Source organism: Dreissena polymorpha, chromosome 5, assembly GCF_020536995.1.
Source record: "Dreissena polymorpha isolate Duluth1 chromosome 5, UMN_Dpol_1.0, whole genome shotgun sequence".
NCBI lineage: Eukaryota > Metazoa > Mollusca > Bivalvia > Myida > Dreissenidae > Dreissena > Dreissena polymorpha.
Window position 1 is genome coordinate 46,257,478 of NC_068359.1, and position 26,679 is coordinate 46,284,156.

Genomic DNA, 26,679 nt, shown 5'->3' on the forward strand with positions numbered 1-26,679 from the left:
GCAATATTGAAGATAGCAATTTGTTATTTGGCATGCATGTGTATCTCATGGAGCTGCACATTTTGAGTAGGTCAGGTTCAAATATATGAGGCCCAAATCGCTTATTTTATAAATACTTTTGCAATATTGAAGATAGCAACTTGATATTTGGCATGCATGTGCATCTCATCGAGCTGCACATTTTGAGTGGTGAAAGGTCAAGGTCATCCTTCAAGGTCAGAGGTCAAATATATGTGGCCCAAATCGCTTATTTTATGAATACTTTTGCAATATTGAATAAAGCAACTTGATATTTGGCATGCATGTGCATCTCATGGAGCTGCACATTTTGAGTGGTGAAAGGTCAAGGTCATCCTTCACAAGGTCAAGGTCATCCTTCAAAGTCAAACGTCATAGAGGGGGACATTGTGTTTCACAAGCGCATCTTGTTTTTGAAATACCGTCCAACCATTGCACCCAAAAATCCCCTTCCCCCCCCCCCCCCCCCCCCCCGATTTTTTTTTTTTTGTGTGCATTTTTGGAAGATAATGTAATAAATGTCCACACCCCACACTATACACCCCTCTTCACTCCACCCCTCCCTCCTTTGTGATTGAAATTGAGATAGATGAGCGGTCTGCACCCGCAAGGCGGTGCTCTTGTTTTTACTTATGACATTACTTTAATATAAGCTCTTTTTTCAGTATTTTTGGACCAATAATTTATTATATAATAATTAATTAAGTCATTCAAAACTTCATATATTTAGTTTATTTCTTTACTGAATAACAAACATCCCAAACCTGGACATGTACCCTCAGTGGCAACATAACAAAATCTGCTTAAAAGCAGTTTCCGCATTTGTGTCCTGAGCGGTGAAACACGAGGGGACTTATGGTTTGCACTCTGTGCGTCAGTCTGTCTGTCAGTCCGTCACACTTTTCTGGATCCTGCGATAACTTTAAAAGTTCTTCATATTTTTCATGAAACTTGGAACATGGACAGATGGCAATATGGAGATTATGCACGTCAAGTCATTTTGTTCCAACGTCAAGAATTCTGGTTGCTATGGCAACAATTTTTTTTAAAGGAACAAAAAATTACTGACAATGGTTGAGTTTCACCAGTAGGGGATCATATTGCTTGGCAATCTCTTGTTTGTCTTGTTTTACACAGAATTCAGGTAATTGATCTTGCTTTTGTTATTTCCAAACAGCTGTTGTATATATTGCTATAACATTGTTTACACACTGTTCAGCATTTTTATCATTTAATTTTATTGATTGAATGCTTGTATGCATTCTATTTATCTTGATCTGTTTCTTTGCAGTTTTTGTTTGTTTATACGAACATATTTTTATGTTTATTTAATCTTGGTTCTGAAAACTTTGGCTTTCTTTACATTAACATTGAATAGTTCTATAATATGTTGTAAATAGTAGTGTTCAGAGTTTTATTTTGATCTTCAACTCCTATGGGCTCTTGTTTTGGTGAACAATATAACAAATGTGTTTGTCAAAATGTATCACATGAATGTCATGCTTCATGAGTTTTATTTCATGTTGTTTAACTGATATTTATTATGTGTTTTGTTTATGCCAGAACAAATAGCCCACTTCTCGCCCCCCCCCCCCCCAAAAAAAAAAAAATATATATATAAAAATAACAAGAGCACCGCCTTGCGGTTGCAGACCGCTCATCTATTTTTCTTTTTAAAGGTGTAGGGACCTATTTCAATTTCAATCACAAAGGAGGGAGGGGTGGAGTGGAGAGAGGTGTATAGTGTGGGGGTGTGGTCATTTATTACATTATCTTCCAAAAATGGAAAAAAAGACAAAAAAAATATTTATTTATTTTTTGGGGGGGAGGGATTCTTGGGTGGGATGGTTGGACGGTATTTCAAAAATAAAATAATAAAAATAAATATTTGTGTTTTTAACCATTATTTAAAAAAAAAACAAGAGATGTGTTTGTCAGAAACGCAATACCCCCTATTGTGCCGCTTTGAAAAAAAAATTGTTTTTTTTACCTTTGACCTTGAAGGATGACCTTGACCTTGAACTTCCACCACTCAACTGTGCAGCTTTATGAGAACGCCGCTTTGAAATAAAAAAATTGACCTTTGACCTTCAAGGATGACCTTGACCTTGAAGGATGATTTTGAACTTCCACCACTCAAAATGTGCAGCTTCATGATAACGCCGCTTTGAAATTATTTTAAAAAAATACCTTTGACCCTGAAGGATGACATTGACCTTAAAGAATGACCTTGACCTTGAACTTCCACCACTCAAAATGTGCAGCTTCATGAGATCGCCGCTTTGAAAAAAAAAAAAATTGACATTTGACCTTGAAGGATGACCTTGACCTTGAAGGATGACCTTGACAATGAACTTCTACCACTCAAAATGTGCAGCTTCATGAGAACGCCGCTTTGAAATTTTTTAAATTTTTTAACCTTGAAGGATGACCTTGACCTTGAACTTCCACCACTCAAAATGTGCAGCTTCATGATAACGCCGCTTTGATTTTGATTTTTTTTACCTTTGACCTTGAAGGATGACCTTGACCTTGAACTTCCACCACTCAAAATGTGCAGCTTCATGATAACGCTGCTTTGATTTTTGTTTTCCTTTGACCTTGAAGGATGACTTGACCTTGAAGAATGAACTTGACCTTGAACTTCCACCACTAAAAATGTGCAGCTTCATGAGAACGCCGCTTTGAATTATTTTGTCTTAACCTTTGACCTTGAAGGATGACCTTGACCTTGAAGGATTACCTTGACCTTGAACATCCACCACTCAAAATGTGCAGCTTCATGAGAACGTCGCTTTGAATATAAAAAAAAATAATTTGACTTTGAAGTATGATCTTGATCTTGAACTTCCACCACTCAAAATGCGCAGCTTCATGAGATACACATTCATGCCAAATATCAAGTTGCTATCTTCAATATTAAAAAAGTTATGGCCAATGTTGAAGTTTTCGGACGGACAGACGCCATATATTTGACATTTGACCTTGAAGGATAACTTTGACCTTCACCTTTCACCACTCAAAATGTTCAGCTCCATGAGATACACATGCATGCCAAATATCAAGTTGCTATCTTCAATATTGAAAAAGTTATGGCCAATGTTAAAGTTTTCGGACGGACAGACACCATAAATTTGACATTTGACCTTGAAGGATGACCTTGACCTTTCACCACTCAAAATGTGCAGCTCCATGAGAAACACATGCATGCCAAATATCAAGTTGCTATCTTCAAAAGTGAAAAAGTTATGGCCAATGTTAAAGTTTTTTTCGGACGGACGGACTGACTGACATACTGACGGACAGTTCAACTGCTATATGCCACCCTACCGGGGCATAAAAATTATTTTTTTGGGGTGGGGGTGGGGGGGTATAGTGTGAGGGTGTGGTGGTCATTTATTAGATGATCTTTAATTTTAAACAAATATAATGGGGGGGGATTCGGGGGTGGGGGGTATTCGGGGGGGATGGTTTGGGTGGAGTCTATTGTGGTATGTCAGGTAAGAGTTGTTTTGTCAAAGTATCAATCGAATCTAATCATAAATAAAGAAGTTATGGCAATTTTAGCAAAATTTAATAATTTGACCTTGAGAGTCAAGGTCATTCAAAGGTCAAGGTAAAATTCAACTTGCCAGGTACAGTACCCTCATGCTAGCATGAAAGTATTTGAAGTTTAAAAGCAGTAGCCTTGATACTTTAGAAGTAAAGTGGATCTAAATACAAAATGTAACCATATACTCAAAGTTACTAAGTCAAAAAAAGGCCATAATTCTGTAAAAATTACAACCAGAGTTATGCAACTTGTCCTTTACTGTCTCCTTATGATAGTTTGCGAGTGTTCCAAGTATGAAAGCAATATCTATGATACTTTAGGGGTCAAGTGGACCAAAACACAAAACTTTACCAAAATTTCAAGTATAAAGGGCCCATAATTCCGTCATAAATGCCAGTCACAGTTACATATCTTTGCCTGCACAGTCCCCTTTTGATAGTTAGTAAGTGTTGCAAGTATGAAAGCAATAGCTTTGATACTTTAGGAAAAAAATAGAACTAAACACAAAACTTAACCAAATTTTCAATTTTCTAAGTATAAAAAGGGCACATAATTCTGTCAAAATGCCAGTCAGAGTTACATAACTTTGCCTGCACAGTCCCCTTATGATAGTTAGTGAGTGTTGCAAGTATGAAAGCAATAGCTTTGATACTTAAGAAATAAAATGGACCTAAACACAAAACTTAACCATTATTTTCAATTTTCTAAGTATAAAAAGGGCACATAATTCTGTCATAATGCACGCCAGAGTTATCTAACTGTGCCTGCCCATTCCCCTCATGATAGTTAGTAAGTGTACCAAGTTTGAATGCAATAGCATTGATACTTTATGAGAAAAGTGGACCTAAACACAAAACTTAACCGGACGCCGAAGCCGTCGGTGCTGACGCCAAGGTGATGACAATAGCTTCTTTTTTTTTTTTAAATAGATGAACTAAAAATGAACCGTATTTGCAATACGTTTTGGACATTCTTATAATTCTTAAAGTAATTGTTTCGTTTTTATGCTCGATGACGCTTTTAGAAAAGTACGGGTAATTTAATATATGCCATCTTCAGTTGTGCAGTGTCATTGATAAAAAATAACACACCATCGGATTACCTGTACATCCAATCTGTGAAAACCATAGATAATTGACACTCGTCAGTTAGTATATTTGCATGTGTTAATTTATTATATATCATAGAGATATTAGGACCAAACAAAAATGTGTCAAATACCTGTGGTTTAAACAGCATACATTCACAATTTTGTTGTTGATGGGTTTATTTTTTGTTCGTTTTTTTTGCTGACCTGAGCACAACGTGCTCATGGTGTGCTTTTGGGTCCGACCGACTGTACATGCAAAGTGTCCGTTTAATTTGTCTTCAATCAACATCTCTAGAACTGCCAGGCAGAAATTGGAAAAACTTCATAGCAATGTTCCCTGGATGGTCCTCTTTGCAAATTGTTGAAGTCCTGGTCATCGGGACAGGGCACAAAATGGGATTTTTAAAATAAATACATCTTTTGAAACCGCAAGGCCTAAAAGTTTAATATTTGGTAGGTAGCAAATTACAATGTATTGTGGTTTACAAAGTTCATTCAAACAAGAGCTTTGTCACAGATGTGACGAATACCCCCACATGCCGCATTGACACATAATAGTTTGCATGTCGTCTTCACAAAAAACAGCGGACACCATGCTCAAGTGAGATCTTTACCTAGTTTTTAATCCAGAAAGGCCCATGTTCTAACTTGGCCTTAAGATCATCTCCATAAAACTTCTGACCAAGTTTGGTGAAGATCCGATGTAAACTACTTGAATTAGAGAGCGGATGTTAAAAAACGCACTAAGTGACCCCATGACCGTGTTTTGACGTGGCATGACCCATATTCAAACTTTCCCTAGACATTATCAAGATACAACTTCTGACCAATTTTGGTGAAGATTGGATAAAAACTACTTGAATTAGAGAGTGGACAACATGCTGAATGTTTAAAACGCACCAAGTGACCTCGTGACCTAGTTTTTGACCCGGCAAGGCCCATGTTCGAAAATGGCCTAGACATCATGCAGATACAACTTCTGACCAAGTTTGGTGAAGATCGGATGAAAACTACTTGAATTAGAGAGCGGACAACATGCTGAATGTTTAAAACGCACTAAGTGACCCCGTGACCTAGTTTTTGACCCGGCAAGGCCCATGTTCGAACTTGGCCTAGACATCATGTAGATACAACTTTTGACCAAGTTTGGTGACGATCGGATGAAAACTACTTGAATTAGAGAGCGGACAACATGCTGAATGTTTAAAACGCACAAAGTGACCCCGTGACCTAGTTTTTGACCCAGCAAGGCCCATGTTCGAACTTGGCCTAGACATCATCTAGATACAACTTCTGACCAAGTTTGGTGAAGATCGGATGAAAACTACTTGAATTAGAGAGCGGACACTTAATACGGACCGACAGACAGACCTACCGACCGACAGACAAGTTCACTCCTATATACCCCCCTAAACTTCGTTTGTGGGGGTATAATTATGCTCTCCAGGTCAAAACTGGCCCACAACTATGAGCTGCAGTTAAGTGGAATAATGACCCTTATTGAACTTTTTGCTCAGTAACGCATCAATTATGATGTTCTTTTCCATTGTAATTGTTACCATTATTCTTTGACATGTGCAGTAGTCATTCACATGAGTCGCGTTCTGAGAAAACTGGGCTTAATGCATGTGCGTAAAGTGTCGTCCCAGATTATCCGTGGAGTCCGCACAGGCTAATCAGGGATGACACTTTCCGCCTAAACTTGATTTTCGGTAAGGAGGGACCTCCTTGAAACTAAAAATACCATAAAAGTGGGAATTGTCGTCCCTGATTAGCCTGTGCAGACTGCACAGGCTAATCTGGGATGACACTTTACGCTCATGCATCATGCCCAGTTTTCTCAGAACGCGACTCACATGATGTTTGTATGAGACAGGGTGTGATGGTCCTTATTTTAACTGTTAAAGCACCCGTCACACTAGGCCACGTTCATGAAGACCGCGCCCTGAAAATGTCGTAGGACGTAGCAAGGACGGGGTAAAAATAATATAAAAAAACTAAAGTTTCTGCTACGCTCATACCACAATTGCGCTAAGTTCTTACTGCGTCGTACACGTTCCCACTATGTTTTTATTGCGATTGTATTCAGGTGGGTACCACGTCCAACACGTTCTTGCTATGCTTTAACTACGCTGGTACTAGGTTGCTACTACGACCGCCAAGATAGCAATGCGTTTTTACCACACTCCCATCACGTTCTCACCGCGTTCTATGTCTGCACGAAAATTCAATGAAAGAGGAAAGTGGTGTTCCGGATTAGCCTGTGCGAATTGCACAGGCTGATCCGAGACAGCATTTTACGTAGGTAAAATTATAACAGCTTTTCTCATAGAACGACTCAATTTTATTATGCATTTACTGCAGTATGACCTAACAATCAACAGAGTTAAGCTTTTATGAATTTAGTCGTACATATTTAAGCAAATTTAATTACATAACGAATTTAACAAATCATAATTGAATTATCAATATAAAGTAAATTATACACATCTCATAATGTAAAATGCAATCATAAGTAAAACCAGGAACACATTAAGTTATCAGTCTTAGTAGGTCCAAAACACTTATCTAACTCTATTGTTTTGTTACCATATATTCTTGCCATGCCACCGATCCTGCTGGACTGTTGAAGTACAACTTCAGATACTCCCGTTGCCTCTTAAATGCTACAGTATCCCTGTTAGGTCCGTTGATTGCTCCAACTTCATGCATGTTTGAATTGGCTCTCAAGAGGCCTGGTTCTACATTATGTCGGTCATCCTCCGCGTCAAGTTGAGCATTCTGCATAACGGGATACTGTTTTCTCAATAGATTATGAAGGCATATGCAAGCCTCGAGTACAGTTCTCACTATGTCAGGTCCTTGCATCATTGTGGTTAATACTATCTGCCATCTCTGTGCCAGTATACCAAAAGCGTTCTCTATTACACGTCTTCGTCTTGAAATTCTATAGTTTGTTATCAACTCTTGCTTCGAAAGTCCTCGGTGGGAGTATGGTTTTATCAGGTGGGTTCGTAGTCCAAAAGCGTCATCCCCCGATAGTATATGGCATGTCCTGATCATCCATGGGTATTGGGTCTGGAGTTGGGATCCCTATTGTTCCATTTTCCAAACACACATTCAATTCGGACTCGTTGTATGTCTGAGCGTCAAAAAAGGACCCGTATCCAACAATATCTGTCCTCACAAACTTATAATCGGCTTCCATATAATAGGCGTGTGGCACATTCCACTTTGTCTGAAACTCTTCCACAATAGTGCGCCATTTGACTTTTTGGCAATGATATGACTTCGTCCTTATATTCGTCAACGATTGCCCAGCACACTTCAGGAATTAACAAAGATATTACTTTCCTAGCAACTCTAAAGGCGTACTGCCAAGACGGGTACTTGTCGCCAGATGCCAAGTGTCGTAACGTAATCGCAAGTTTCAGACCTGGATCCAGCGCTTTCCTGAAGGGGGTGTCTGGCTTCTGACATCTTGGACCAACTCGGTTGAGAAGCTCATCAAATATTTCAGGAGGAATTCTAAGAAAATTGAAGAACGACTGCTGATCTTCCATTCTTAATTCTGCCATAAGTCGGTCATAATGGCCGAATTGCAGCCTTCTTTCTGCTGACAGTCAAGGCCGCACCCAGCAAGACCTGGGCTGTCTTCTATTTCTTCTCCGCCTTCTCACAAGCAATAATACAACCTGACCATCGAGAAGAGCCTGTTGTCCAGCCAATACAGCAACATGCCGGAGAAGTTCTTGGATGACCATTCTATATTGAAATGGAAGTGAAAGGGAAATAAATGCAGTTTTTATACTCGACCACCAGAACGTGACATGGTCGTGGCTAGAGCTGCTGCAAACGTACCTTAGACGTGATAAGCACCCGTAGAACGTACAAAGAACCAAATGCGGTCTTTTGAAACATAGTAGGGACGTACTATTGTCGCAACACAAGCGTGGAAGGTTCGTAGTGGGAACCCGATGGATGTAGCAATAACGTAGTGACAATCTAGCGATGTGATGCGAACGTCACACACTCGACCACGTCTGCACTACGCGTGTGTTGCATCAATGAGGTTCTTGCTGGGTTTTAGCTACGTCATTACTCTGACCTTACCAAGTTCTTACCACGTCCTGATTTGACCACGTCCTCGCCACGTAAGTTTTGAACATGTTCAAAGTTCACCCACGCCCTTCACGTCCATGAAGACTGTACTACGCGCAAAGACGTGTCTACTGCGTCCTCGCTATGTTGTACACGTTCCCACTACGTCCTGGCATATTTTTGAGGACGTAATGGGAGCGTGGCCTAGTGTGACGGGGGTATAAAAGATCAGGGCCTTGTTGCTTGAAACTTAAACAAGCAGAATAGCTAACAGCTGTTTCTTTTTGGATCAAGTTATTTATGTGACTTAATTCTTAACCCTTTACCACTTAGATACGTATTTTGATGCATTTGTAGTCCCTAAGAAAGTTACATTTAATTAAATAACTTTCTTACTAAATTCAAGTTTTAAAGGCTTCATTTCCAACCCATAGTAACTGAGCAGCAAACGGCATAAAACCTTAACAGACTGCGAGTTAAGCGCTGGCTGTTCAGATTTTATGCTGGTTGCAAAAGCCATTTTCACTTTGCTTCTTATGGGCGAAAGGGTTAATATACATGTATGTGTTGATGGTAATCAAATTTGAATGCTCAAATAAATTGCATAAGTTGGATATAGTATATTGCTTTCGAAATTAATTTTATTTTAGTCTGAAGTTAAAAGATTGTTACCTTAGCTGGCCATTAAATGTTTCGAGCAACAGGGCCCAAAAGGTCATATAAAATGTGTATTTTATAATTGTATTTATCACAGATGATATGAACAGTATTTTGAAAATGGAATGTGCTCTGTGAAAAAGGGATTAAAAAGGGGTTTAATGAATGTGCTTAAATTGTTTTCCCAGATTAGCATAGTCCACACAGGCTAATCAGGGATGACACTTTCCGCTTTTAGGATACTTTTCGTTTCAAGAAAGTTTCTTTTAAGGAAAAATCAAGTTTAGGCATAAAGAATCATCCCTGATTAGCCTTTGCGACTGTGCAGGCTGATGTGGGACGACACTTTACGCACATTCATTAAACCCCTTTTTCACAGAACACAGCCTATATGTTATTTATTCACTGTATACTCTTATTATACTGATCATTTCATTTTGATATTCTACTTCATGTTTTGTGCTGTATCAATTGAAAGAAACTCGTATCTTGCTTTGTTAATCATCAGTACATAAACATTTGAGCATTTGTTTTGGAAACAAACCTGAAACTTAAATAAACAGAGATTACAAAAATGAACACAATTTTACAAGTTTAATTTTTTGTATCATATTCTTGAAATTAAAAAGAAAAACCAGTAAAAATAATGAATGGACAAGGTTTTATTTAATACATTTGCGGACACTTTTCAGCCCGAACTTAATTGCTTTATGTGTCTAGTACAAAAATAAACCTATGCAGTTATGGTTATAAAGTCAATAGCGATATGTCAAATTACTTCTTATTCTTTGAAGTATGTCTGTCAAATTTTACATTTAATATGCATATTATCATGTGTCATGATTACATATGCTGGTACTTTGTATTTGTTTTGTCATTAAATTCAAACAGAACATACCCAACTTGTCTCTTCTTGCATTAAATTTGCAAACAACTTTGAATACAAAGTTTTCTAATCACTTGATCAAATGTTTGATCTTGCTTTTCACTATTTTCAATCAGTGTTTAAGTAAAAAGTTCATTTGAATGGAATTTTATTCCAGAAATCACATACAAGTAAATCATGATCGATATCACCACATTGTGGTGCACTTTACCACAAAGTTCATGTCACTTCTGTGACAAAGATGTTTTGAAGGCAATTTATGACATAACAATGATTATGATAAGAAATAATGTCAAGTTTTAGACAGGTGTTAGTAAAACATCCACTTTCTAATAGTAAAATGTTTAAATTTTCTAATTACATTTAAAAAACACTGATTGGACTTATCTTAAAAAAGTCGAAAATTACATAGGTTTGTCACAGTATAGAGCACTTTCTGTAATTTTACTGTTCACATTTATGTCTGGAGCATGTTTTCCATGTCGTATGCGTAGACTATTTCATTGATGATGTCTTTGATTTCATTCAGCGTGATGTCCTCTTTAAAAACCTGTAGTAATAATAATAAACAACTAGATATGTAGTGTCATAATTGTCATGTAGTAAAACTATTTAAATGGCAAATGCATTTCATATATTAACCGACCTCTTGTGAACTATAAACATTTTTTAGATGGATCTCTATTACCTGTACGTTTCATTGAACCGAGAATTACAAATAAAAAGTCAAACAAATGCAAATAATTCCAAACCAGAGAATGGTTTAACACAAGAACATATAAGGGCAAATGCAGTGATTTACGATTGTCGGACAATCAGCACCCTGCAGTTTTTTTCATATCCGGGCAATAAGCAGCTACTAAATTTGTTGACCAAGACAATAGGCACCCGATTCAATTGTAAACCTGGACAAACAGCACCTAATTTTAGTTGAAGAATATTAAATGTTTTTACCAATAAAGACATTTGACTTGATTTGACTTTGCTGCAAAAAAAAATCTTAAACAAATGTTTTTCGAAATACTAGTATTGTAAATGATGACACCAATGCATAGTTCTTAATACATTTTATATTGAACAACAATTTGCACAAATACTTAAATCAGTTAAACACTGGTGTCTTTTTCCGATGAAAATGAACCATGCTCTGGGAAAACGGGGCTTAATGCATGTGCTTAGTGTCATCCCAGATAAGCCTGCCCAGTTCGCACAGGCTAATCAGGGATAACACTTTCCACTTTTATGTAATTTTTTGTTTTACGGAAGTCTCTTCTAAACGAAAATTCACTCTAGGCACAGAGTCTTTACCCTGATGTGCACAGGCTAGTCTAGGACCACGATTTACTCACATGCATTAAGCCTCATTATCCCATATCAAGGCTCAAATATATTTAATGCCCATAAATGTCCCACCTTCCACCATGGGGAATCCGCAGTCTTGTTATATGGCACCTCGAGACCGTGGCTAAGCAGGCCCATGTATATGACCGCAATGGCGATGTGCTGTGGCTTGAAGCGCAGAGCGATGGGGGAATGGTACGAGTCTCGCAGAATACCCCAGCATGTGCGCGTCAGTGGGAACGCTGACCACGTGATTGGGTCGAACCAGTCTTCAAGGTATTTCAGGTAATGAAGTATGAACTGAAAATTAATTGTATATCCAGGGTTGATCTTAAACTGTTATAGCTGCATACAATTTTTTGTATCAATCATGATAGTTTCAAATACATACCTCTTCACATACTTAAAATTGCTAAAGCTAAGCCTAAACAGAAGGGGGCAGCCCATTGTTGCCCCAAGGTCCCACCCTGCCCCTTCAGACCCCCACCAAGCCCTTCTTTTTATGCCCCTGAAGGGTGGCATATAGTTTTTAAACTGTCTGTCAGTCCGTCCGTCTGTCTGTCCGTCCGAAAACTTAAACATTCGTCATAACTTTTGCAATATTGAAGATAGCCACTTGATATTTGGCATGCATGTGTATCTCATGGAGCTGCACATTTTGAGTGGTGAAAGGTCAAGGTCAAATATATGGCTACAAAGCGGCGCAGAAGAGGGCATTGTGTTTCTGACAAACACATCTCTTATTATCTTATTAAATTATTATACAGCAAATTTTATTGTAAGTTTCAATAAATTAATTTTTTACAATGGAACCAGTATAATTAATTATTACAAGAGGGCCATGATGGCCCTGAATCGCTCACCTGACTAACCTTGCTTCATGAACTTAAATTTTATTAGACCCATATACAATCCCAAGCCAAATTTCATTAATTAATACATTCTGACAAAATTTCATTAAGACATGATGAAAACTGTGACCTCTTACATCTACACAAGGTTTTACTAGAATTGGCCCGGTGACCTAATTTTTTACCCCAGATGACCCATATACGATCCAAAATCAGATATTATCAAGATAAACATTCTGACCATATTTCATTAAGATCATATGAAAACTATGACCTCTATTGTCTTCACAAAGTTTTTCTATGATTTGACCTAGTGACCTAGTTTTTGACCTCAGATGACCCTAATACAATCCCAACCCAGATTTCATCAAGATTAATATTCTGGCCAAATTTCATAAAGATTTAATGAAAACTGTGACATTTTTTTAAATCTGACCTAGTTTTTGACCATAGATGACCCAAATTCAATCCAAACCCAGATTTTAACAAGACAAACATTCTGACTATATTTCATTAAGGTCTGATGAAAACTGTGACCTCTATAGTCTACACAAGGTTTTTCTATTATTTGACCTAGTGCCTAGTTGCTGACCCCAGATGACCCAAATACAATCCAAACAGGGCTCCCCTTGCCCAAAAATTTCTGTAGCCAACATTTTAGCCAAATGGAATTTTGTGAAGCCAAATTTAAGAACCTGTAGCCAAAGTTTTAGCAAAGCATTTGCAGGGGTCAAAGTTTGATATTTTGAAAATCCTGAACTTAAAGCTGGGGGCCAGAGGCTGCAGGGCCCTCGGTGGGTCCAGGGGACAAGGGGGCCAGAGGCCCCCAGAAGCTCCTGGATTCGAGGCATTTAAAGGGTGCCTGTACCTGTTCTGGTGATTCTATATTCTTAAAAAAACAACATACACATATATTTAAAAATCTTCATGTATTTGATAAGGAACACACAAAAGTTAGTCAAAAGGCAATTCATTCACATGCACCCTCTGTCTGGCATGGACTCGACTGCAGGTGTTGCTTTTGAAGAACCCGGTAAAACCTGTAACAGTCGTTACAAATTATTATATTTTTCACACATACTTTAAAAAGACAATAATACATGTTTAATAAATGCAGAATCAAATGTTTGTCACCATTTATATTCACAGAATCATGCTGCCAGAAGCCCCCACATACACCTAAGAAAATTGGGTATGGTGGCTTCTGCTCAACAGTTAAAATTGAAAATTTCAGCATGGGTTCCCCTAGTTTTTATCCCAATCGTTTTGTTTGAATGCTAAATAATTGTATCCCGGTGTAACCCAAATTCGACGATGTAACGGTTACATTAAGCAATATTAAGCAAATAATTAAAGAAATAATGAAATGTTTAATAGCACAAAATAATGATTTTAAACTCGGCTGTATTACTTTGAAATGATTCCAAGACAATAATCATCCATTTAATCGATAAAAATAGAACATCGTCGAATTTAGGTGTCGTCGAATTTGGGTTACGGTAGATTGCCCATATTTGTTTTACAAAAAGTAAAAAAAAAACATTTCTTGCTGCTGGGCTCATATGTTGGGGACAATAAAACATTTCATTTAACTAAAAAAGACCTGTCCCAGTCAGCAAAAATGGTGAATTTGATCGTATTTTCAATTACTGTTAAAATTCTTTTCCTGTTTTATGCTTTATTCAAAGGTCAAAATGTTTTAAAAGCTCACAATCAATGAATCAAACGTTATTAAAAACAAAAATTGGCAAATTTGCTAGATCTATCTTGCCGATTTTTGATGCAAAACAACCTAAACAGTAAACTTTAGCAACAGAAAATACGACCAAAAATAAAAACCCTACCTGGTTGGTCTTGATGGTTCTTATATTCTTTATGTGATTAGGGTCCTCTTCGTGGAGACGAAATGCCTTCTTCCCACAAGACTGATAATTCAGGGTTTTCTTACAAACTTCTCAAACCGCTTTTCCACAAGCTTCCACTTGTCTCAACCAGTTCACTCCCCGCCCATAGACTACAGCCTAGTCTTTCACGTGTAACCATTCCCAGCGCCACTTATTTTATGCACCTTCGAGATCTTTCCCCCCCTCTATCCAACACTGGCAACAGGCAAGTATCTCGTTGCCATTTTTCTCAACTTAAGTCTAAACACAGCTTCCCATTCAGCATTAAATATACGCAAAAAGTACTCAAATTGATTTAAATCGGCAGCAATCTTTAATCAGATGTAATTGTTTATTTAAGCCGCTACGATGTAGATACAGTTTGTTTTCACATCAGTAATTTGTCTCGATGACTGGTGTTAATGCCGACTGCGTATCAATTTTTCAGGTCAATAACACGGCGATGGAAAGCGGTTAATATCTGGGACGGCATGTCAGGAAAAAAATCAATACAGATAATTCGCATTGTTCAATAATTAAGCAATGATTAATAACACTTATCCTTTATGGATTTTCATGAAATAAAACCATAATAAAGAAAATTTTATTATCTTTAATCTGATATATAAATTATTATAATACACTTAGTGAAAAACAATTAATTATGCTGTAAAAGGTTTTTCTATTATTTGACCTAGTGACCTAGTTTTTGACCCCAGATGACCCAAATACAATCCCAACCCAGATTTCATCAAGATAAACATTCTGACCAAATTTCATAAAGATTGGATGAAAACTGTGACCTCTACTGTCTACACAAACAAATTGTTGACAGACGCACGCACGCACACATGCACATACGGACGCCGGCATCACACGGTCACATAAGCTCACCATGTCACTTTGTGACAGGTGAGCTAAAAACAGTAGTTTGATTGAAATACGTGAAATATAAAACATATACAAATAACAATTTATATCTATTAAAAATATGCTAAAAAGATATAACCTCAAGCAGGCTAAAGTGCCCTTTTGAACAAAAAGCACCCTGTCCTTTTCGAATCCTAGCTAAAGCACTGATGACATAAGTGCTTTTAATATGTTGTCTAGTAAATAGGTAAAAGATCAATTAACTTTTAACAATTACAAATATAAACTTTTAAATAATCATTAAATGCTAGCCACATTAGTTATTGATATTCATAATTATAATTCAGGCAAACTGGATAAGCAACTGTCATGATGTGAATTACTTTGTGTGGTTGGTACACAACGGATTTTAAGTACAGACAGCCATGATATGAATTACTTTGTGTGGGTGGTAGACGACGGATTTAAAGTGCAAACTCCTCAGCAGGAATAGCTCACAGTTGACGATGGTGTCGCGATACTGCCAGTACTTGTCTCCCATCTCTAGAGGTGGCTTCTCACGGTTCAGAGTTCTACAACAGGAGACACATTGGCCTCATTCTAGGTAAACTGGGTTTAATGCATGTGTGTAAAGTGTCATCACAGATTAACTTGTGCAGTCTGCAGAGGATAATCAGGGACAACACTTTCCGCTTGTATGGTATTTTTCATTTCGAGAAATCTCTTTTTAGAAATTAATTATTGCGCAAAGTGTCAGCACGACCAGCCTCTGTGGACTACATGCAGCACGACCAGCCTCTGTGGACTACATGCAGCACGACCAGCCTCTGTGGACTACATGCTTCGACAAACTCTTAACCACTCAGCACTTTGACTCATTTTAAGTATCCATAGAAAATTCAATTTAAGACTTTTCTTACTAGATTCAAGTTTTAAAGGCTTCATTTGAAACCCTATGGTACTCATGAGCAGCAAACAGCATAAAACCTTCACAGCCTGGGAGTAACTTGCAGGCTTTTCTGATTTGATGCTGGTTGCATATCTCCATTTTCACATTGCTTCTGAGCAGGAGAGGGTTAACAGGCTGATTCTCTACACTTTAATACAAGTACATTTTTATTTTGAGACAGCGTTTCTGTACTTTAATCTTGCAACCAATTATCAGTAATTTAATTATTATTCCACTACCGAATTACATAGGAAAAAAAGAAAAACTTTGAAGACAAATGTTGTTTCTGTAAGTGCCAAATGCCCTTGAAGTATAATTCTGACCAAAATGTGTGAACTTGACCTTCTTCTATGGGGAAACGTTTTTATTCATAACACGAGAAATCTCAAAGTCCTCTAGGGATTGATGAATTATGATTAAAATCAATTTTTGCTCTTATAATTATGTTTGCACAAGAAAATTTAATGAAGGGAAATACATATGTATATATCATGGATAAAGTTATTGCTCTAGTCCTAAAAACTTCCTCTCAAAGTCTTCTATTTCACATAAAATTTCATTTGAATCCCTTTATTACCTTTTTAAGTTAAGATCTGCAACATAAAATTACTTAATAACTCCAAAATTACTATAAAAAAGTAAAGAGCTTGCACTCGGCACTGGCCCACAATTTTCTCTGTATATCTATAAAATCTTTTTGTTATATCTTAAATTGTAATTGATTTATAGAAGGCACAGGAATATAAACAAAGGTCAATAGCTCTGTAAATATTGAAGATAGAGTTCTGATACTTTTACCCAGTCTCTGCACAACCTCTCAAAGCCCTTTTCGAGTTAAGCTTCTAACAAGATGTGTTTGTGAAACACAATGTCCCCCTATATGATGTTTGACATTGTAGGATGACCTTGACCTTGTGAAGGATGACCTTGACCTTTCACCACTCAAAATGTGCAGCTCCATGAGATACACATGCATGCCAAATATCAAGTTGCTATCTTCAATATTGCAAAAGTATTCATAAAATAAGCGATTTGGGCCACATATATTTGACCTCTGACCTTGAAGGATGACCTTGACCTTGACCTTTTACCACTCAAAATGAGCAGCTCCATGAGATGCACATGCATGCAAAATATCAAGTTGCTATCTTTAATATTGCAAAAGTATTCATAAAATGAGCGATTTTGGCCACATATAATTGACCTCTGACCTTGAAGGATGACCTTGACCTTGACCTTTCACCACTCAAAATGTGCAGCTCCATGAGATACACATGCATGCCAAATATCAAGTTGCTATCTTCAATATTGCAAAAGTTATCATAAAATGAGCGATTTTGGCCACATATATTTGACCTCTGACCTTGAAGGATGACCTTGACCTTTCACCTCTAAAAATGTGCAGCTTCATGAGATACACATGCATGCCAAATATGAAGTTGCTATCTTCAATATAGCAAAAGTTATTGCAAAATGTTAAAGTTGGCGCAAACAGACAGACAGACCAACAGACCAACAGACAGACAGGGCAAAAACAATATGTCCCCCACTACTATAGTGGGGGACATAAAAAGAAAACTACAGTAAGAAGTTATGTTCTGTGCATACATTAAGCCAAGGGCGATAACTTTGTAAAAACTGGAGAGTTGTTGTGGACCCATGTACTTGACATTTTGCTGATGGCAATCTATCTTCATTTGACAGTTTAGTTGAATATCTTTGATACTTGCGGAGTATTGATTGCAAAAAAAAACTACCGGGGTATTTCTCTTAAAGTGATCTTTAAATGAACTAAGTTTTACTACATTATCTTTGCTACAATAGAGTTAGGCTTAACACATGAAATTTCAATACAGGGCAATTACTCTTTAAATCCTAAAGAGTTATGGTTCTTGTACTCACAACTTTCCCTTGAAGCCCTCCATATGCTAATAAAGTTTTATTTGAATCCCTTCCATACTTCCCAAGTTATGCTCCACACAAATGGACAGATTGAACAAGAGCTGTAACCATAGGATTACTTATGCCCCCTATAAACACTTGATAGAAATTATGAGCTTTTTTCGAAACCTAAACGCATATTTCGAAACCAAAACACCGACCCTAAGTTCAAGGTCAAGGTCACAGGGTGTGTGCATGGAAAGGCCTTGTCCATATACACATACATACCAAATATGAAGCTTATATCTCAAGGGACATAGAAGTTATGAGCATTTTTCGAAACCTTAACGCAAAGTGTGACGGACAGACGGACAGACAGACGGACGGACAGTCCAATCACTATAATTATGCCCTCCTTTGGGGGCATAAAAAACAGACAGAAAGACAGATGATGCAATTACATAAACCTCTCTTGAGGGACATCAAAACAGCACTAAAATATTGTACTTACAGGACCAGAAGCTTTTTAAAATTGAATTATTTAAAGACAGAATGTTATTAAAAAGCAATTTAATTTCCTTCCTTATAAAGTACACTTAAAGGGCACTTTCACAATCTAGAAAAAAAATCCCTAAAGTATGGAAATTTCGTTCCAAAAACACATTATCTGAAAGAGAACACATAGAATGAGCACTGAAACTGAACATTTCAACAACAAAAAACATGCAAAAGAATATTTAGATTGGTTTGTGCAATAAAAAAACAAGAGCTGTCAGAGGACAGTGCGCTCGACTATTTGAGTGCTTGACAGTATAACGTAAGCCATCATGAAGAGGGGGGGGGGGGGGGGGGGGTATAATGTGGGTGTGTGATCATTTAATAGATGATCTTTCAAAAATAAGAAAAACAAGAGGGCCATGATGGCCCTGTATCGCTCCACTGCTGAAAAAAGGCTGAAACAAATATTCTCTGCATGTGCAAATACTTAAATATAGGCCCTATTTAAGCACATGTACACTTTTGTGACCCCCTGGGCTTGGTCAAATTTAACCCAAGGGGCATAATTTAAGCAAACTTTGTAGAGGACTACTATATCTCACTACATGTACATACAAAATATGGTAGCCCTAGGTCCTAGAGTTAAGGACAAGAATATTTTAATAGTTTGCACAAAATAAGCAAGATATAAGCGTATATCATGTTCAATTTTGTTACCTGCGGGTCAGGGTCAAATTTGACCCAAAGGGCATAATTTGAACAAACTTGGTAGAGGACTATAAGATGTTACTGCATACCAAATTTGGTAGCCATAGTCTGAATGGTTTTCGACAAGAAGATTTTTAAAGATTTCCCAAAATAGGCGCTTTATAAGCGTTTATTCAATTTTGTGACCCCCCAGGGCAGGGTCAAAGTTGACCCCAGAGGAATTATTAGAACAAATTTGGTAGAGGTTTATTAGATGTCACTACAAACCAAATTTGGTAGCCCTAGGCCCAATGGTTATGGACAAGAAGATTTTAAAGTTTTTTACAAAATAGTCCCCATATAAGCGTATGTTCAGTTTTGTGACCCCCCGGGCAGGGTCAAATTTGACCCAAGGGGCATAATTTGTACAAACTTGGTAGAGAACTATAAGATGTCAATACATACCAAATTTGGTAGCCCTATGCCTTATGGTTAAGGACATGATTTTTTTTTAAGTTTTCACAAAATAGGCACTATATAAGCATATAATCGATTTTGTGGCCCCCAGGGCAGGGTCAAATTTGACTCCCGGGGCATAATTTGAACAAACTAAGTGGAGGACTATACAATGTCACTACATACCAAATTGTGTAGCCCTAGGCCTAATGGTTATGGACAAGAAATTATCTAAAGTTTTCACAAAATAGGCATTATATAAGCATGTGTTCAATTTTGTGACCCCCGGGGCAGGTTCAAATTTGACCCCAGGGATAAAATTTGAACAAATTTGGTAGAGGACTATAAGATGTTACTACATACCAAATTTGATAGCCCTAGGCTGGATGGTTATGGACAAGCAGATTTTTTAAGTTTTCACAAAATAGGCCTTATATAAGGCTAGCATATGTTCAATTTTGTGATCCCCCGGGGCAGGGTCAAATTTGAACAAACTTGGTAGAGAACTACAAGATTTCACTTCATACCAAATTTGGTAGCCCTAGGCCCAATGTTTATTGACAAGCATATTTTAAAGTTTACACAAAATAGGCCTTATATATGCGTATGTTCAATTTTGTGACCCCCAGGGCAGGGTCAAATTTACCCCAGGGGCATAATTTGAACAAACTTGGTAGAGGACTATAAGATGTCACTACATACCAAATTTGGTAGCCCTAGACCTAAAGGTTATGGACAAGCAGATTTTAAAGTTTTCACAAAATAAGCCCTTTATAAGCATATATTCAATTTTGTGACCCCCGGGGCAGTTTCAAATTTGACCCCAGGGGCATAATTTGAACAAACTAAGAAGAGAACTATTACATGTCACTACATACCAAATTTGGTAGCCCTATGCCATACGGTTATGGACAAGTAGATTTTTAAAGTTTTCACACAATAGGCCTTATATAAGCATATGTTCAATTTTGTGACCCTCGGGGCAGGGTCAAACTTGACCCCCAGGGGCATAATTTGAACAAACTTGGTAGAGGACTATAAGATGTCACTACATACCAAATTTGGTAGCCCTAGGCCCAATATTTATGGACGAGAAGATTTTTAAAGTTTTCAAAAAATAAGATCTTTATAAGCATATATTCAATTTTGTGATCCCCAGGGCAGTTTCAAATTTGACCCCAGGGGCATAATTTGAACAAACTAAGAAGAGAACTATTAAATGTCTCTACATACCAATGGTTATGGACAAAAAGATTTTGAAAGTTTTCACAAATTAGACCCTATATAAGCATATGTTCATTTTTTGGACCCCCGGGGCAGGGTCAAATTTGACCCCAGGGACATAATTTGAAGAAATATGGTAGAGGACTATTAGATGTCTCTACATACAAAATTTATTAGCCCTAGGCCCATGGTTATGGACTAGCAGATTTTGAAAGTTTTCACAAAATAGGCCTTATATAAGCATATGTTCAATTTTGTGACCCCCGGGGCAGGGTCAAATTTGACCCAAGGGACATAATTTGAAGAAATTTGGTAGAGGAATATTAGATGTCTCTACATACCAATTTTGATAGCCCTAGGCCTAATGGTCATGGACGAGAGGATTTTTAAAGTTTTCACAAAATAGGCCTTATATAAGCATATGTTCAATTTTGTGACCCCCGGGGCAGGGTCAAATTTGACCCCAGGGGCGTAATTTGAAGAACTTTGGTGGAGGACTTTAAGATGTCTCTACATACCAAATTTGATAGACCTAGGCCAAATGGTTATGGACGAGCAGATTTTGAAAGTTTTCACAAAATAGGCCTTATATAAGCATATGTTCAATTTTGTGACCCCTGGGGCAGGGTCAAATTTGACCCCAGGGGCATAATTTGAAGAAATTTGATAGAGGACTATTAGATGTCTCTGCATACCAAATTTGATAGCCCTAGGCCCAATGGTTATGGACGAGCAGATTTTGAAAGTTTTCACAAAATAGGCCTTATATAAGCATATGTTCAATTTTGTGACCCCCGAGGCAGAGTCAAATCTGACCCCAGGGACATAATTTGAAGAAATTAGGTAGAGGACTATAAGATGTCTCTACATACCAAATTTGATAGCCCTAGGCCCAATGGTTATGGATGAGAAGATTTTGAAAGTTTTCACAAAATAGGCCTTATATAAGCAATTTTTCATTTTTGTGACCCCCAGGGCAGGGTCAAATTTGACCCCAGGGGCATAATTTTTACAAATTTGAAAGAGGTTCACCCCAGGAACATTCCTGAGAAATTTCATCAGAATTGGACCAGTAGTTTAGGAGAAGAAGATGTTTAAAGGAAAAGTTAACGGACGCACGAACGAAGGACACAGGACCGTGACATAAGCCCTCCTGGTCTCTGGCCAGTGGAGCTATAAAAAAAAAATTGAGAGTGGGGGGGGTTGGGGGGGGGTTCTAGGGTGCGGAGGGGAGGATGGTTTTGGTGGAGTGCATTGTGGTATGTCAGGTAAGTGTTGTTTTGTAAATGTATGAATCAAATGTGATCATAAATAAAGGAGTTATGTCAATGTAAGCAAAATTTATTAATTTGACCTTGAGAGTCAAGGTCATTCAAAGGTCAAGGTCAAATTCAACTTGCCAGGTACAGTACCATCATGAAAGTAAGAAAGTATTTGAAGTTTGAAAGCAATGGCCTTGATACTTTAGAAGCAAAATGGATCTAAACACAAAATTTAACAAAATATTCAAAGTTACTAAGACAAAAAAGGGCCATAATTCCATTAAAAAGCCAACCAGAGTTATGCAACTTGCTCTGTACAGTCCCCTTACGATAGTTAGCGAGTTTTCCAAGTCTTCCAAGTCTGAAAGCAATAGCTATGATACTTCAGGAGTAAAATGGACCAAAATACAAAACTTAACCAACTGTTCAATTATCGAAGTATAAAAGGGGCCATAATTCTGTCAAAATGCTTGATACAGTTGTCTGCTCTTGTTTATTGAGTGGGATCATGTTGGTAAAGAAGTATGCACAATTTGAAAGCAATATGTCAAAGGACATAGGAAATATTTGGGGTAGTATGCAAACTTTAACATAGATTTATCAATAATATGCATATTCTAAGTATAAAAAGGGGCCATAATTCTGTCAAAATGCTTGATACAGTTGTCTGCTCTTGTTTATAGATTGGGGTCATGTTGGTAAAGAAGTATGCAAAATATAAAGGCAATATGTCAAAGGACATAGGAAATATTTGAGGTAGTATGCAAACTTTAACATAGATTTATCAATAATATGCATATTCTAAGTATAACAAGGGACAAAATTGTCACAAAACCAGGTTTTCATTGTGAAAAAAAAATCTGATAAAGGGAGAAAACTCAAACTGAACTTTTGAAATGAACAAACAAAATTAACCCCTTTGTAAGTTTGTTTTTAAAAAAAATCTATTTTTAGTCGTGGCGACCTTGACATTGGAGATATTGACGTGATTCTTTTGTGCGACACACCGTCCCATGATGGTGAACAAATGTGCCAAATGATTTTAAAATCTCACAATGAATGACATAGTTATGGCCAGGACAAGCTCATTTATGGCCATTTTTGACCTTTGAACTCAAAAGTGTGACATTGACCTTGGAGATATCGACGTAATTATTTCGCGCGATACACCGTCCAATGATGGTGAACAAATGTGCCAAATGATTTTAAAATCTGACAATGAAAGACATAGTTATGGCCCGGACAAGCTTGTTCCGCCCGCCCGCCAGCCCGCCAGCCAGCCAGCCCGCCCGCATTCGCCAATCTAATAACCAGTTTTTTCCTTCGGAAAACCTGGTTAATAAAAAGGAGCCATTATTCTGTCAAAATGCTTGATACAGTTGTCTGCTCTTGTTTATAGATTGGGGTCATGTTGGTAAAGAAGTATGCAAAATATAAAGGCAATATGTTAAAGGACATAGGAAATATTTTGGGTAGTACGCAAACTTTAACATTTGCACGCTAACGGGAACGGAAACGCCGACGCCGGGGTGAGAAGGATAGCTCCACTATATATATTTCATATATAATAGGCGAGCTAACAAGAAATTGAACAAGAGCACCGCATAACGGGTGCCACGCTCCGCTACGGGTGCAGTTTTGAATAAATGAAAGCTTGTCAGAACTTTTGTTTTTTAAAGGTCACAGTGACCTCGACCTTTGACCTAGTGACCCAAAAACCGGTGTGGCGTGTAGAACTCATCAAGGTGCATCTACATATGAAGTTTCAAAGTTGTTGGCGGAAGCAATTTGATTTTATAGCCAATGTTCAAAACCTTAACAAAATAATAAGGTTTTTGCACGACGAGGACGGCGGACGACACGACGAGCTGGCTTTGACAATACCTCGGGTTTTCTCCGAAAACGCCGAGCTAAAAACCTGCAATTGCCAATCTCAAGATTTCCCAACAGGAATTTTCCCAATTTTTCACACATATTTTTCCCTATTGGCGCTGTACCTTTTCTTTTACAAATTGAAAATAAAAAATCGCTGTCTAAATACCTGTATGTCACATTAACAACATCTCTCAAGCTGATGTGCTGCTCCTCTTCCACTTTGCCAGCCAGATACAAGCATGTGGCAGCTATCAACTGCAAAAAAAGCCATTTAAGATTCTAACTTCAATTGTTTATTATTAGTGTGCCCGTCACAAGATTAAACAAATTTAACGCGGTGCTTTCAACATTTACAAAACCAAGTATGAAACCCCTTTCCAAATCTTGTGCGCACAAGTTTACAAAAGTTTGAAATTTTATCACATTGAGAGCGAAAGTTTATTTAATCTGTTTTCTATTTTTAGAAAGATACAGTGAAAACTTTATTGTACTGTATAAACTTGATAGAAAATTACAGATTTTGATTAAAATTTGCTAATGAAATTAACCTTGCTTGGTATGAACCGGTAATTTCTGTACGGAGACTATATATCACATATTATTTTAGAAATTAACAAGGGACAAAATTGTCACAAAACCAGGTTTTCATTGTGAAAAAAAAATCTGATAAAGGGAGAAAACTCAAACTGAACTTTTGAAATGAACAAACAAAATTAACCCCCTTTGTAAGTTTGTTTTTAAAAAAAATCTGTTTTTAGTCGTGGCGACCTTGACATTGGAGATATTGACGTGATTCTTTCGTGCGACACACCGTCCCATGATGGTGAACAAATGTGCCAAATGATTTTAAAATCTCACAATGAATGACATAGTTATGGCCAGGACAAGCTCATTTATGGCCATTTTTGACCTTTGAACTCAAAGTGTGACCTTGACCTTGGAGATATCGACGTAATTATTTCGCGCGACACACCGTCCAATGATGGTGAACAAATGTGCCAATGATTTTAAAATCTGACAATGAACGACATAGTTATGGCCCGGACAAGCTTGTTCCGCCCTCCCGCCAGCCCGCCCGCATTCGCCAATCTAATAACCAGTTTTTTCCTTCGGAAAACCTGGTTAAAAACCTGGTTAAAAATGTGCATTCACTTTCTTACATATGGGTCAAAGTCATCCAATTTGTTTTCTCTAAAGAATCTATGATACAGCACACATGTTGTTGAAAGAGGAATTGTCCTCATGCGCAGCTTCAGTCCTGCAATTACAATGTTCAAATCACTTTGACAAACGGATGGTATCGGGTCGTTTCGCCCTAACACCTGTTCGCCCTAGGTCACTCTGTGTCGTTTTGCCCTGGGTTGTTTTGCCCTTACAAGTGGGTTGTTTCGCCCTTATTTTAGTTTGAATTACAATTAAAGCCGACAAATTAACAATTACATACCAATTATCTTTAATTGAGTAATTAATTAAAGTATGTTGTATATAAAACCTTTCACACCTCTTACACACAGCTATATTACCCGTGAAATATACAGACCACAAGTGTGAAAGAGACGTTAATTGTGACAACTGTATATTTAGATAATTAAAAAAAATAAAATATCTGATGTGTTACAAGTATTTGTAATGTCTTGTTGCTGTTGTTAGTAACTCGACACAATCTTATGCTTTAGAAATGTGCAGTGAATGGAATAACAAACATGTTTTTTTTTGTCTATACTCTAAGCAGTACACTTTTAATATTGATTTTGTTCTTTTTGTATGTATCGGTGACTTGTTAAAAGTTGTTTACCCTAAACTTTATAGAATATCCGACACATTGTTGTGTGCAAATTTTATATGGTAAACATTGAAGGAAACAATATAGCAGATTGCCAGTTACGTGCTTCTTATGATCCCCAAACATCGTTCTTTCAGTTCAAAAGGAAGTATGAATTCAGCTTGTGACAATCTAAATATAAATCTTTTGAATTGCTGTATCTAAAAACTAGGGCCAAACGACTCAGGAATTAGGGTAAAATGACCTAGGGCGAACAGGTATTAGGGCAAAACAACTCACTTGTGAACAGGTATTAGGGCGAAACGACCCAGATTCCAAACAGATTAACATTTCTAATTCAGAACATCAGTAAAGTACATGTTGTATTTTCTGTGTGAAAGCCACTACTGTATCTTTTACCAGGAAATACCTGGACTTACCACTCACATGATAAGCCCTCTCTGACAGCAGTAGCGTCATTTTATTCTTAATACCTAGGCTATGATTATATTAATACATAATCATGATTTAGTGGTTTCTGGCCTCAATTAAGGTAATGGGTCGCGAAAACGAATGCTACAATCAAAACCAAAGCTATAAGGTGTAAATGAAGATTTGCTTGCACTATTGTGTCCACATATTACATTGGACTGATAGGACATACAAAGTCTACCTGCTTCATAAATAAACCTCACGACCCGAAAATGAACAAGATTTTCGGTATCTGGCATTTTCATTAACACAAACTTAGGTCACACGCTACTAACTTCACATAATTACACTTTATAACTGCTGTTGTTTATTAATATATGTTTGTTGATTTTATCTATTTAGT

At 37.4% G+C, this 26,679-nt stretch overlaps 2 protein-coding genes across 5 annotated transcripts in view; both read right to left on the reverse strand.

Moving 5' to 3' along the window:
* LOC127880518 (protein rolling stone-like) overlaps window positions 1-26,679 on the reverse strand; it is a 317,579-nt gene that overhangs the window by 212,468 nt on the left and 78,432 nt on the right. The window contains exon 6 of one of the 4 annotated variants that reach the window (XR_008049561.1): window positions 23,017-23,171. The exons of 2 other annotated variants lie outside the window; for them this stretch is intronic. The gene's annotated coding sequence lies outside the window, so the exon portion shown is untranslated. Of the gene's footprint in view, window positions 1-23,016; window positions 23,172-24,698; window positions 24,993-26,679 lie in introns of those variants that run through there. One more of the 4 variants, XR_008049560.1, reaches the window with a different exon arrangement.
* On the reverse strand, window positions 10,437-26,675 carry LOC127880530 (cyclin-Q-like). The gene is made up of 6 exons (XM_052427846.1): window positions 26,518-26,675; window positions 25,243-25,340; window positions 24,249-24,337; window positions 15,690-15,822; window positions 11,719-11,946; window positions 10,437-10,855 (listed from the first exon to the last, which is right to left on the reverse strand). Exons 1-6 carry the CDS (start codon window positions 26,579-26,581, stop codon window positions 10,763-10,765), a joined length of 705 nt encoding a protein of 234 aa, XP_052283806.1. The 5' UTR covers window positions 26,582-26,675; the 3' UTR covers window positions 10,437-10,762.